The sequence below is a fragment of the Salvelinus sp. IW2-2015 genome, linkage group LG33 (assembly GCF_002910315.2).
Source record: "Salvelinus sp. IW2-2015 linkage group LG33, ASM291031v2, whole genome shotgun sequence".
Taxonomy (NCBI): domain Eukaryota; kingdom Metazoa; phylum Chordata; class Actinopteri; order Salmoniformes; family Salmonidae; genus Salvelinus; species Salvelinus sp. IW2-2015.
In genome coordinates this window covers 23757846-23770901 of record NC_036872.1, presented here as the reverse complement: position 1 = coordinate 23770901, position 13056 = coordinate 23757846, and the positions used below count along the sequence as shown (strand labels likewise).

The window sequence follows — 13056 nt, the reverse complement described above, 5'->3', positions numbered from 1 at the left end:
ACCATGAAGCAGGCGGAAGCACGCAGGAACAACAACGACAACACCGGGTTCCGCCACGACGGAAGCCTGAGAGGGGGGGGGGGGCACAGGGTTTGAACCAGAGCCAACTCCCCGTACTCACCGTGGGGAGCGTTTGACCGGTCAGGCACCATGTCAGGCACCATGTGTCTCCAGTGCGCATTCACAGCCCGGTGCCACTCCTCGCACTTGTCGTGCTAAAGTGGGTATCTGTCCAGGACGGTGGTGCCGGCTCAACGCTCCTGGTCTCCAGTACGCCTCCAGGGTCCAGTACATCATGCGCCGGTTCTACGCACTGTGTTCCAGTGCGCCTTCACAGCCCAGTGCGTCCTGTGCCAGCTCCCCGCACTTGCCGTGCGAAGGTGGTCATTTGTCCAGGACGCGTTGTGCCAGCTCTACGCTCCAGACCTCCAGTGCGCCTCCACAGTCCAGTACGTCACGCCTCCTCCCCGCACTCGCCCTGAGGTCGTGTCACCAGCCTGTTGCCACCTGTACCGGCCCCACGCATCAGTCCTCCAGTGCGCCTCCACAGTTCAGTACGCCTGTGCCTCCTCCCCGCACTCGCCCTGAGGTGCGTGTCACCAGCCCGGTGCCACCTGTACCAGCCCCACGCATCAGGCCTCCAGTGCGTCTCCCCAGTCCAGAGCTTCCGGCGACAGTTCCCAGTCCAGAGCTTCCGGCGACAGTTCCCAATCCAGAGCTTCCGGCGACAGTTCCCAGTCCAGAGCTTCCGGCGACAGTTCCCAGTCCAGAGCTTCCGGCCGACAGTTCCCAGTCCAGAGCTTCCGGCGACAGTTCCCAGTCCAGAGCTTCCGGCGACAGTTCCCAGTCCAGAGCTTCCGGCGACAGTTCCCAGTCCAGAGCCTCCGGCGACGGTCTGCAGTCCAGAGCCTCCAGCGACGGTCTGCAGTCCAGAGCCTCCAGCGATGGACGGCAGTCCAGAGCTCCAGCGACGGTCTGCAGTCCAGAGCCTCCTGCGAGGGTTCCCAGTCTGGAGCCTCGGCAACGATCCACGGTCCGGAGTCCCCGGCGACGATCTACGGTCCGGAGTCCCCGGCGACGATCTACGGTCCGGAGTCCCCGCGACGATCTACGGTCCGGATCCCCGGCAACAATCCACGGTCCGGAGCATCCGCGCGACGATTCACGGTCCGTTCCTTCACTTTGGGTGGAGTCTTCCTCCTCGCTAAACATTGTATCTTCATTGCTAGCAGGAAACTAAGTGATACGCAATAATCTGTTCCTTCTCCTCAATTAGATCATGAAGCCTGACCACACCCTGACCTCACTACTATCCTTCATCACTCTAATCCTATGAATTCTGCCTTAAGCCTAACATATGATTGGTTCCCTACACTCTACATTCAAGCATAATTCAACACACGTTACACTCTATCATACTGGATCTCTCACTTTTACCAAATATTAAGTTCTGCTTTTCTGATGTATCAAATACTTATGTCATGCAATAAAATGCTAATTATTTACTTTAAAATCATACAATGTGATTTTCTGGATTTTTGTTTTAGATTCCGTCTCTCACAGTTGATGTGTACCTATGATAAAAATTACAGACCTCTACATGCTTTGTAAGTAGGAAAACCTGCAAAATTGGCAGTGTTTGAAATACTTGTTCTCCCCACTGTATATTTGAAAAAAATGTATATGGGGGATTGGAAGCGATGCAGACAATTACATTGATGGATGCTACAATCTATCTGCAATATTAAAGCTGATCTACCCCCTTTACATTTTTTAATTGTTTAAATGATGACACAACGGTGGTAGGCCTGATCACCAACAACGTTGAGACAGCCTTTAGGGAGGACGTCAGAGACCTGGCAGTGTGGTTCCATGATAACAGCCTTTCCCTCAACGTGAGCAAGTCAAAGGAGATGATCGTGGACTACAGGAAATGGAGGGTTGAACACGCCCCCATTCACATCAACGTGGTTGTAGTGAAGCGGGTCGAGAGTTTCAAGTTCCTTGGTGTCCACATCACCAACAAACTATCATGTTCCAAACACACCAAGAAAGTCATGAAGAGGGCACGACAATGCCTTCTCCCCCTCAGGAGACTGAAAATATTTGGCATGGGTCCCTAGATCCTCAAAGTTATACAGCTGCACCATTGAGAGCATCCTGACCAGTTGCATCACCGCCTGGTATGGCAACTGCTCGGCATCCGACCGAAAGGTGCTACAGAGGGTAGTGAGTACGGCTCAGTACATCACTGGGGCCAAGCTTCCTGCCATCCAGGACCTATATACTAGGCGGTGTCAGAGGAAGGCCCAACAAATTGTCAAAGACTCCAGTCACCCAAGTCATGGACTGTTTTCTCTGCTACCGCACGGCAAGCTTTACCAGAGCTCCAAGTCTAGGTTCAAAAGGCTCCTTAACAGCTTCTACCCCCAAGCCATAAGACTGCTGAACAATTAATCAAATGGCCACCCGGACTGTTTGCATTGACACCACTCCCCCCCCTTTGTTTTTACACTGCTGCTACTCGCTGTTTATTATCCATGCATAGTCACTTACCCTTTCCTACATGTACAAATGACCTCCACTAACATGTACCCCTACACATTGACCCGGTACCGGTACCCCCTGTATATAGCCTCATTATCTTTATTTATTTAAAAATCCCTGAAGCTGGAGACTTACTTCTCCCTCTCTAACGTTAAGCATCAGCTGTCAGAGCAGCCTACCGATCACTGTACCTCATCCCCATATCGTTTTTTTTGTTGTTGCTCTTTCGCATCCCAGTATTTCTACTTGCACATCATCATCTGCACATCTATCACTCCAGTGTTAATGCTAAATTGTAATTATTTCGCCTCTATGGCCTATTTATTGCCTTACCTCCCTAATCTTACTACATTTGCACASACTGTACATATACCTTTTCTATTGTGTTATGTTTGTTTATCCCATGTGTAACTCTGTGTTGTTTTTGTCGCACTGCTTTGCTTTATCTTTGTCACGTCCTGATCTGTTTCACCTGTCCTTGTGATTGTCTCCACCCCGTCCAGGTGTCACTTATTTTCCCTGGTGTATTTATCCCTGTGTTTCCTGTCTCTTTGTGCCAGTTCGTCTTGTATGTTCAAGTCAACCAGTGTGTTTTTTCCCGTGCTCCTACATTTCTATTCTCTTTTACTAGTCCTCCCGGTTTTGACCTTTGTCTGTTTTTCTGGACTCCATTCCCTCCTGCCTGACCATTCTGTCTGCCCTGACCTCGAGCCTGCCTGCCATTCTGGAACTCTGAACTTGTTTTGACCTTTTGCCTGTCCACGACCATTCTCTTGCCTACCTCTTTTGGATTGTTAATAAGCATCTTGGACTCTAATCATCTGCCTCCTGTGTCTGCATCTGGGTCTCGCCTTGTGCCATTATAATCTTGGCCAGGTCACAGTTGTAAATGGCCTACCTAAACTGGCCTACCTGGTTAGCATGTCTTGGAGGTATACTAACCTCCCCTGTTATTGTAATGGTAAGAGGTTAGCATGTCTTGGAGGTATACTAACCTCCCCTGTTATTGNGGTGAGAGGTTAGCATGTCTTGGAGGTATACTAACCTCCCCTGTTATTGTAACGGTGAGAGGTTTGGATGTCTTGGAGGTATACTAACCTCCCCTGTTATTGTAATGGTGAGAGGTTAGCATGTCTTGGAGGTATGATATTTGTGCGTCATCATTATTAACAATTCATTCAGGATTATCCATAATATTGGGACTATCCACATTAATGTAGAAGTTTTTAGAAACATTCTATTCTTATTTACAATTAAAGTGACTCCAAAATGACACACTACATTATTTTCCTAAATAATCTGAAACACAAAATAAAATAATCTGAAACACAACCAAAACAAATAGCAAATTTAGAGTCACAAGCTTGATGTAATCATTGCGTTCTAGGAATATGGGACCAAATACTAAACTTTTGACTACTTTGAAACACATATAAGTGAATTTGTCCCAATTCTTTTGGTACCCTGAAATGAGGGGACGATGTACAAACAGTGCTGTAATTTCTAAACGGTTCACCCGATGTGGATGAAAATACCCTCTAATGAAAGACGACAGTCTGCACTTTAACCTCATTGTCATTGTATKATTTTAAATCCAAAGTGCTGGAATACAGAGCCAAAACAACAGAAAATGTGTCACTCTCCCAATACTTTTGGAGCTCACTGTATATAATGATGTGTATGTGAATTCCCACATACTTTCAAAATACTTGTAGACTTTAGTTTCATGTCATGAATATTACAGTACAATGGAGTCTACACCTACACTTTATACACCTTATCTGAAACCTCTCTGTCTTTCTGTTTCTCTGGTAGATCCGATGGGAGAAGAACATCACATTAGGAGAGCCCCCAGGATTCCTCCACTCTTGGTGGTGGTGAGTACAGTACTACGTCTTCCACTCCATTCCCTCACACTCTCATTTATCTTCATCCTCCTCTCTATTACAACGTGTTGTCAATGACTTGCTGTAAATGATAATGACCTATCAATCGACTTAGCTGGGCCTGTATTAAAATAAATTCAGTTTTCCTTTTTAGATGTTAATGAGAGGGAAAGGTGGGATGCCTAGTCAGTCTGAATCAGAGAGGTTTCGGGGGGCTGCCTTGTTGGACAGGGGGACCTTGTCCATCCTACTCCTACTCTGAGATCCTCTGTGAATACGGGTCCTGGTAACATTCTGGAAAAATCAGGATGATAACATTAATAATGATAAAGATAATGTTATTTTTGTGTGTTTTTTGCACTTCTGTGTATATAACCTCCCCGCCCTCCCTGTGCTACAGTGTGTTCTGGGACCTGTACTGCGCGGCCCCGGAGAGGAGAGAGACATGTGAACATTCTAGTGAGGCCAAGGCCTTCCATGACTATGTGAGTCACCATCAACATTACATTACCTCACCCCGTCCTCAACCACTGCTGCCCCACACTGGTGCCTACTGCTGCCCCAAACTGGTGCCTACTGCTGCCCCACACTAGTGCCTACTGCTGCCCCACACTAGTGCCTACTGCTGCCCCACACTGGTGCCTACTACTACCCCACACTGGTGCCTACTGCTGCCCCACACTGGTGCCTACTGCTGCCCCACACTGGTGCCTACTGCTGCCCCACACTGGTGCCTACTGCTGCCCCACACTGCGTGAGCCTACTGCTGCCTCCACACTGGTGCCTACTGCTGCCCCACACGTGTGGCCTAGCTCCTGCCCACACTGGTGCCTACTAGCTGACCACCAACACTGGTGGCCTAACTGCTGCCCCACACTGTGTGCCTACTGCTGCCCCCCACCTGGTGCCTATCTCCTGCCCCACACTGGTGCCTACTACTACCCCACACTGGTGCCTACTGCTGCCCCACACTGTTGCCTACTGCTGCCCCACACTTTTGCCTACTCCTGACCCACACTTGCCTACTCCTGCCCCACACTGGTGCTTACTGCTGCCCCACACAGGTGCCAACCAGTTCTGCCAGTGTTTTTAAATAGATATACACTGGATAGGAGTTGAGCGGCTGGATGTTGAAGATGAACATGATGGAAATATTGTGATGATATGTTCTGTGTTTACTATGTGATGTGTTCAGGTAAGTGCTGTCCAGTAACAGTAACAGGGAAAGTCATGTAAGCATATCCAGAGCCTGAGCTCTGTCTGAACACCTCCTTTGTCTCTCTCTCTCTCTCTCTGTCTCTCTCACTGGAGTCAGAGGGGTCTCCTGCTTTTTGATGTTGTTCTCTCTCTGTAGCCAGCCTGACTCATCAGATTTTGTGTGGCGTGGCTTATTGAGACGCATTGTTGGGAGTGCACAGGTTGTAGCTTTCTGCTTACCCCAGCAGGGTTCTCTTCTGTCTCTGTCTCTCTCTCTCACACCCCCCACATACCCCCTCTCACTTTGGGTTTAGCAATTGCAGAGGGGGGAGAGAAAGGAGAGAGAATGGTAGTTGGAGGGAGGGAGGTGGGGGAACGGTGCACAAGGTGTGAGGTGGAGTGTGTAGAAGAGAGATGTGTGTGCTTGCATGCGTGTGCGTGTGTGTGTGAGGTGCAGTGCGGGTGAAGTCAGATGATGCTGCTGATGCTGGTGATGATGATGTGTGTGATGAATAGGCTCCTGGGGAATGAGGCAGCAGCGCTATGATGATGTCATCCTGGCTCTGGGGAAAGGAGCTGGAGGGCGGCCCAACCTCTGAGCCCTGAGACAGAGAGGGGCCGGGGTGGGTGGGTGAGGAATGGAAAGGGAGGGGGAGAGAGAACGAGGTGGGAGTCGGAGAGTGGGGGATGGAACTGGAAAGAGAGGGGGGGGGGAAGGAGTAGGAGAGAGGAGGATGGAAAGGGAGAGAGGGAGAGAGAGAACGAAAGAGGGAGATGGAGAGGTGGAGGCTGGACAGAGGCAGCGTGAATCAGAGGCACAGAGAAAGGAAGGAATGGAAGGAGTTTCACCTTGCTTAGTCCCTGTTCATCCTGCCTCTTTTAAATCGTACTGGTAACAACACCACTCACAGTCTAACTACTTAATAGAGAGCAACACAGTTACTGGCAACAATTCATGTTTAGAAAATTCCATATTTTCAGCTTCTTCTATTACTCTGTAAAATGCATCTTAATATGGTGGGCAAAATAAATGGCACAGAATGAACAGAATTCTTCCATGTTCTTCTCCTGGATGTAATCTGTGAGCTTTAATTAGCCAAGGTCACTTTCAATTAACTGTAGTAATGCTGTGGTGGTTGTAAGATCCAATCAGAACCAATCCACCACACAGACACTGTAGCTGCTTTKCATAGCTCAATTAACAGAGATGAAGAGAACATTATGATTGGCCGTATTGAAAAAGTAGAATACCTTGATTTGATGGAGATCGTCTTTTGTTTCAATTGTGTGACTTGAGTCTAATGAAGATGTAATCAGACATATTGGTGATAATTATTTTCAGATGGCTAATTACTGTTCAGGAGTTTGCTCTGCTCATTCCATGGTTGCCTGTCGACTCATACTGAATGTAATTCCCCTGCTCTATCTATCAATACATACATTCAGTGTGAGACTACCATCGTAGGCCTTTCTGCTGACTTCAAAGTGAAGGTTGTTGTACAAAACAAGTCATCAGCGATTGGATCGTCTCTAACCAATCAGTATCAAAGCCAATTACTATTTCCAAAACACCGCTTTACCCACGTGTGTTCAGCCTCTTGCCCAACCCATCGTTTTCTGGAGCCAATCAGAACGGTTTGAATGTGTTTGCATTCGAGAAGTGGTCGGGGAGGAGATCAAATCCAGACACATCGTGGAGAAGAAACATTAGTGGGCGTGGCGTTTGGRCTGAGCGATGTGGATGGGTGTCTGGGTGTCTGTGTGTGTGTATTTGCATGTGAGCTTGCGTGCATGTGCTTGTGTGTGTGGTTGCGTGCGTGTGTGTGGTTGTGTGCGTGCGCGTGTGATTGTGTGCGCGTTTATGTATAAACATTATGTGTCTGACTTGAGCCAGTATTCCAGGAACACCAGGGGAAAGTGAGGGATGAAAAGAGTGATGAATGAAGTGAAGAGTCCTGCTGTATTGATTTCCATCTTCAGCCTGGGCTTTTCAGCCAGGGAAACAGCGTTTACAGTTCTGCTAAGTGCTTTTTCAATTGCTTTCTCCATGCTAAATGAGCAAATTCCATTTGAGGAGGGAAGTGGAATCATCAAAACAAGCTATGTTTACATTATTTTCTCTTGCAAATTGACCAATTAGAAACTAAGTCACAGAATATTATTTTCTGTCTAAGACTTCGATCCATGCAGGTCAATGAGATTGTTCCTGACGCTGTTATGAGAGGTTGGAAGGTAGCAAAGAAGAGGGATGGCTCTCACTATCATGTGGTAACGTCTTCACAAGGCACTACTCATCTAGCTGATTTATATCAATTTCTTATCATGTTAATCCCCCTACCTTTTTGAGACAACGGTCTGTTCTTGTTCTGCCTTCTTGATATCACACTCTCTCATTTATTTGTGATCACATGGAGTTGAACACAAACACGAGCAAATTAATCAGGATGGAAAGAGTCATGCCAGCATGAAATTACTTGTAAGACCTATGAAAGCAACTCAAGCATGTTAACAAATCTAATATAAAAAAACAGACATTTAAACACTCTGGTTTCTTATTAAAGAATTCCACATTTTACAAAGGGTGTGTGTGTGTGTGTGTGTACGGTAGTGAGGATGTACACTGAGTGTACAAAACATTAGGAACACCTGCTCTTTCCATGACATAGACTGACCAGGTGAATCCAGGTGAAAGCTATGATCCCTTATTGATGTCACTTGTTAAATCCACTTCAATCAGTGTAGATGAAGGGGAGGAGACGGGTTAAATAAGGATTTTTGAGCCTTGAGACAATTGAGACATGGATTGTGTATGTGTGCCATTCAGAGGGTGAATGGGGCAAGACAACAGATTTAAGTGCCTTTAAACAGGGTATGGTAGTAGGTGCCAGGCACCGGTTTGTGTCAAGAACTGCAACGCTGCTGGGTGTTTCACTCTCAACAGTTTCCCACAACTGTGGGAAGCATTGGAGTCAACCACTCCTTCGTTGCCCGGGCGGTGTGTTTGGATCCATGTCAGCTGAAAAATAGACCCAGCCACGTTTCATCTTCAATGCCCTTGCTGATGGAGGAGGTTTTCACTCAAAATCTCACGATACATGCCCCATTCATTCTTTCCTTTACACGGATCAGTCGTCCTGGTCCCTTTGCGGAAAAACAGCCCCAAAGCATGATGTTTCCACCCCCATGCTTCACAGTAGGTATGGTGTTATTTGGCTGCAACTCAGCATTCTTTGTCCTCCAAACACGACGAGGTGGAGTTTTACCAAAAAGTTATATTTTGGTTTCATCTGACCATATGACATTCTCCCAATTCTCTGATCATCCAAATGCTTTCTAGCAAACTTCAAACGGCCTGGACATGTACTGGCTTAAGCAGGGGACACGTCTGGCACTGCAGGATTTGAGTCCCTGGCGGCGTAGGTGTACTGATGGTAGGCTTTTGTTACTTTGGTCCCCAGCTCTCTGCAGGTCATTCACTAGGTTCCCCGTGTGGTTTCTGGGATTTTTGCTCACCTGTCTTGTGATCATTTTACCCACGCGGGGAGATCTTGCGTGGAGCCCCAGATCGAGGGAGATTATCAGTGGTCTTGTATGTCTTCCATTTCAATAATTGCTCCCACAGTTGATTTCTTCAAAACCAAGCTGCTTACCTATTGCAGATTCAGTCTTCCCAGCCTGGTGCAGGTCTACAATTTTGTTTCTGGTGTCCTTTGACAGCTCTTTGGTCTTGGCCATAGTGAGTTTGGAGTGTGACTGTTTGAGGTTGTGGACAGGGTGTCTTTTTATACTGATAACAATCAAACAGTGCGATTAAACACAGGTAACGAGTGGAGGACAGAGGAGCCTCTTAAGAAGAAGTTACAGGTCTGTGAGACCAGAAATCTTGCTTGTTTGTAGGTGACTAAATACTTATTTTCCACCATAATTTGCAAATAAATTCATGAAAAATCCTACAAAGTGATTTTCTGGATTTTCTTTTCTCATTTTTGTCTGTCATATGTGAAGTGTTACCTGTGATGAAAATTACAGGCCTCTCTCATCTTTTTAAGTGGGAGAACTTGCACAATTGGTGGCTGACTAAATATTTTTTGCCCCCACTATGGACTCGTTTTACTGTGGATATAGATAATTTGTACCTGTTCCTCCAGCATCTTCACAAGGTCCTTTGATGTTGTTCTGGGATTGATTTGGCACTTTTCGCACCAAAGTACATTCATCTCTAGGAGACAGAATGCGTCTCCTTCCTGAGCGGTATGACAGCTGCATATCCCATGGTGTTTATACTTGCGTACTATTGTTTGTATAGATGAACGTGGTACCTTCATGCGTTTGAAATGCTCCCAAGGATGAACCAGACTTGTGGAGGTCTAAAACAAATTCTGAGGTCTTGGCTGATTTCTTTTGTGATTCCCATGATGTCAAGCAAAGAGGCACAGAGTTTGAAGGTAGGCCTTAAAATACATCCACAGGTACATCAATTAGCCTATTCAGAAGCTTCTTAAAGCCATGACATCATTTTCTGGAATTTTCCAAGCTGTTTAAAGGCACAGTCAAATGTATGTAAAGTGTATGTACAATTTTGACCCACTGGAATTGTGATACAGTGAATTATAAGTGAAATAATCTGTCTGTGAACAATTGTTGGAAAAATGACTTGTGTCATGCACAAAGTAGATGTACCAACCGATTTGCCAAAACTATAGTTTATAGAAATTTGTGGAGTAGTTGAAAAACTATTTTAATGACTCCACCTAAGTGTATGTAACTTCCGACTTCAAACTGTACATACACACTCATTCACTCATGCTCAGACACGTACATACACACATGCATATTCAATCAACTCCATACCTCTATCCCCTTTCTCTCTATCATCACACCCCCCCACACACAAAAACACAGACACACACAACAGAACACACACACATACATAGGCAGGTATGTTTTTTGGCCTCTGGCAGGGATCCAGGGACAGTAGGGTGTGGTAGCTGAACACAAGGGTTTGGTCTTGCTCTGGTTTAACTGAAAACACCCTAGTCCTGATATGACCCTGTCCTCCACACACACACACTCTCACACACTCACTCACTCACTCACTCACTCACTCACTCACTCACTCACTCACTCACTCACTCACTCACTCACTCACTCACTCACTCACTCACTCACTCACACAATGACTGTGGGCGTGCGTGCGCATGAGCATATGTTTGTGTGTGTGTGGTCCCCTTTGGCCCTAAAGCTGGCTGTTTACCTGCCTGTTAGTACAAGCCTACCAGAGTGCATTTCTGTGGCTTTGATGATCTCATCACCTCATTACATTCTCCCATCATGACATCACAGGGTACTTTCCAGGACACAATGTACTTAGAAAGAGCAAACATACGTATATATACTCACACCTTTCACATACACACTGCATACACACACACACCACATACTGTGTATACGGTATACATACATCTAAAGATGTTCTGTTTGTAAACATTTAATTGTCTTCCATGATTGCCTGTCAGCATTGAAGAGAGTGATTTTTCATCTATTTTTCCGGTACAGGATAAATGTGTGCTTGTGTGTTAATGTTTTGTATATGTATATCACATAAACACATTATAGGGACAGACTTTCTTGGATCTCCTGGCTCAGAGTACGTTGGACCAGTGGGGGTGGAGGGGGTGGTGGAGMGTGGGGTCGGAGGGACCCCCAGTCTGTTTCCAGGGCAACAGAGCCCTTCTCCACTCCCATATTCTCCTGTTTTTAAACCAAACTGAGGAGCAGTGTGGGGGTGACTCATAGCAGCATCATCGCCATGGAGATGTGAAGAGAGGGAAAAGGGAGAGAAAGAGAGAGAAGAGGGAGCGATGGAGAGAGAGAGAAGTAGACAGAGGGAGTTTGCATGCGAGCAGATATGGAGCTGTTTTTACTAGTTTAGTAAAAATGTAAATGAGAATGTGATTGTCATGCTAACGTTGAAAGTAGTTCACAGACCATAGCAGAGATGTTACCTGAAGACCTGATTTGTTTACCACTGTCTACTACTTTAGGAATTTCATATAATGTTAAACACTAACTTCTCCCTCCAGTAACTAATCAACTCTGCTCATGTATTGTTTTCTCTCGTTCTGCCTTTCACCCTCTCAACAGACAGACACTGTTAAGCTGCGTCTTCAGATAAACCACAACCTCTATTTCCCCTCCCCCTCGCTCTCCCTCGCTCTCCCTCGTTCTCTCTCGCTCTCTCTCTCGCTCTCTCTCGCGCTCTCGCTCTCTCGCGCTCTCTTGCGCTCTCTTGCACTCTCTCTTGCTCTCTCTCACACTCTCTCTCCCTCTCTTCCTTATAGTTTCCCTAATTTCTCCCTCTCTCACTCTCCCTCTCTTTTCCTAACACTTTATCTCCTCTCTCTCTTTCAGGGTGAAAGACAGGGTTTTTCGAATTCCTTGTGTGGATCTTGTGTGATCTGAGGGAAATATGTGTCTCTAATATGGTCATACATTTGGGCAGGAGGTTAGGAAGTTGCAGCGGCGGTTTCCACCTCATTTTGTGGGCAGTGTGCACATAGCCTGTCTTCTCTTGAGAGCCATGTCTGCCTACGGCGGCCTTTCTCAATGCAAGGCTATGCTCCTGAGTCTGTACATAGTCAAAGCTTTCCTTAAGTTTGGGTCAGTCACAGTGGTCAGGTATTCTGCACTCGTGTACTGCGTTTAGCGTGCAAATAGCATTCTAGTTTGCTCTTGTTTTTTTGTTAATTCTTTCGCATGTGTCAAGGTAATTATCTTTTTGTTTTTCTCATGATTTGGTTGGGTGTCTAATTGTGCTGTTGTCCTGGGGCTTTGTGGGGTGTGTTTGTGTTTGTGAACAGACCCTAAGGACCAGCTGCTTAGGGGACTCTTCTCCAGGTTCATCTCTCTGTAGGTGATGGCTTTGTTATGGAAGGTTTGGGAATCGCTTCCTTTTAGGTGGTTGTAGAATTTAACGGCTCTTTTCTGGATTTTGATAATTAGTGAGGTATCGGCTATTCTGCTCTGCATGCATTATTTGGGTGTGATCTGCGTTGTACACGGAGGATATTTTTGCAGAATTCTGCCATGCATTGTGTCTCTCTCTCTTGTCTCTCGTCTGTCCTGTCTCTCGTCTCCTTTCTGTCTCTGCTCTCTCTGTCTCTCTCTCCTGTCGTCTCTCTCTCTGTCTCTCTCTCTCTGTCTCTCTGTCTCTCTGTCTCTCTCTGTTCTCTCTGTCTGTCTCTCTCTCTGCTCGTCTCTCTCTGTCTCTCTCTGTCTTCTCTCTGTCTCTCTCTCTCTGGTCTCTCTCTCTCTGTCTCTCTCTCTCTGTCTCGTCTCTCGCTGTCTCTCTCTCTCTGTTCTCTCTCTCTTTCTGTTCTCTGTCTCGGCTGTCTCTCTGTTCTCTCTCTCTTTCTGTCTGTCTCTT

At 46.4% G+C, this 13056-nt stretch overlaps 1 protein-coding gene across 1 annotated transcript in view; it reads left to right on the top strand.

Annotated features, from left to right (window-relative positions):
- The window catches only part of ssbp2b (single stranded DNA binding protein 2b), a 115841-nt gene that overhangs the window by 53125 nt on the left and 49660 nt on the right, over positions 1-13056 (top strand). The window contains exons 3-4 of the mRNA XM_023978839.2: positions 4363-4424; positions 4834-4918. Coding sequence (XP_023834607.1) covers positions 4363-4424; positions 4834-4918 — 147 coding nt within the window. The remainder of the gene's footprint in view (positions 1-4362; positions 4425-4833; positions 4919-13056) is intronic.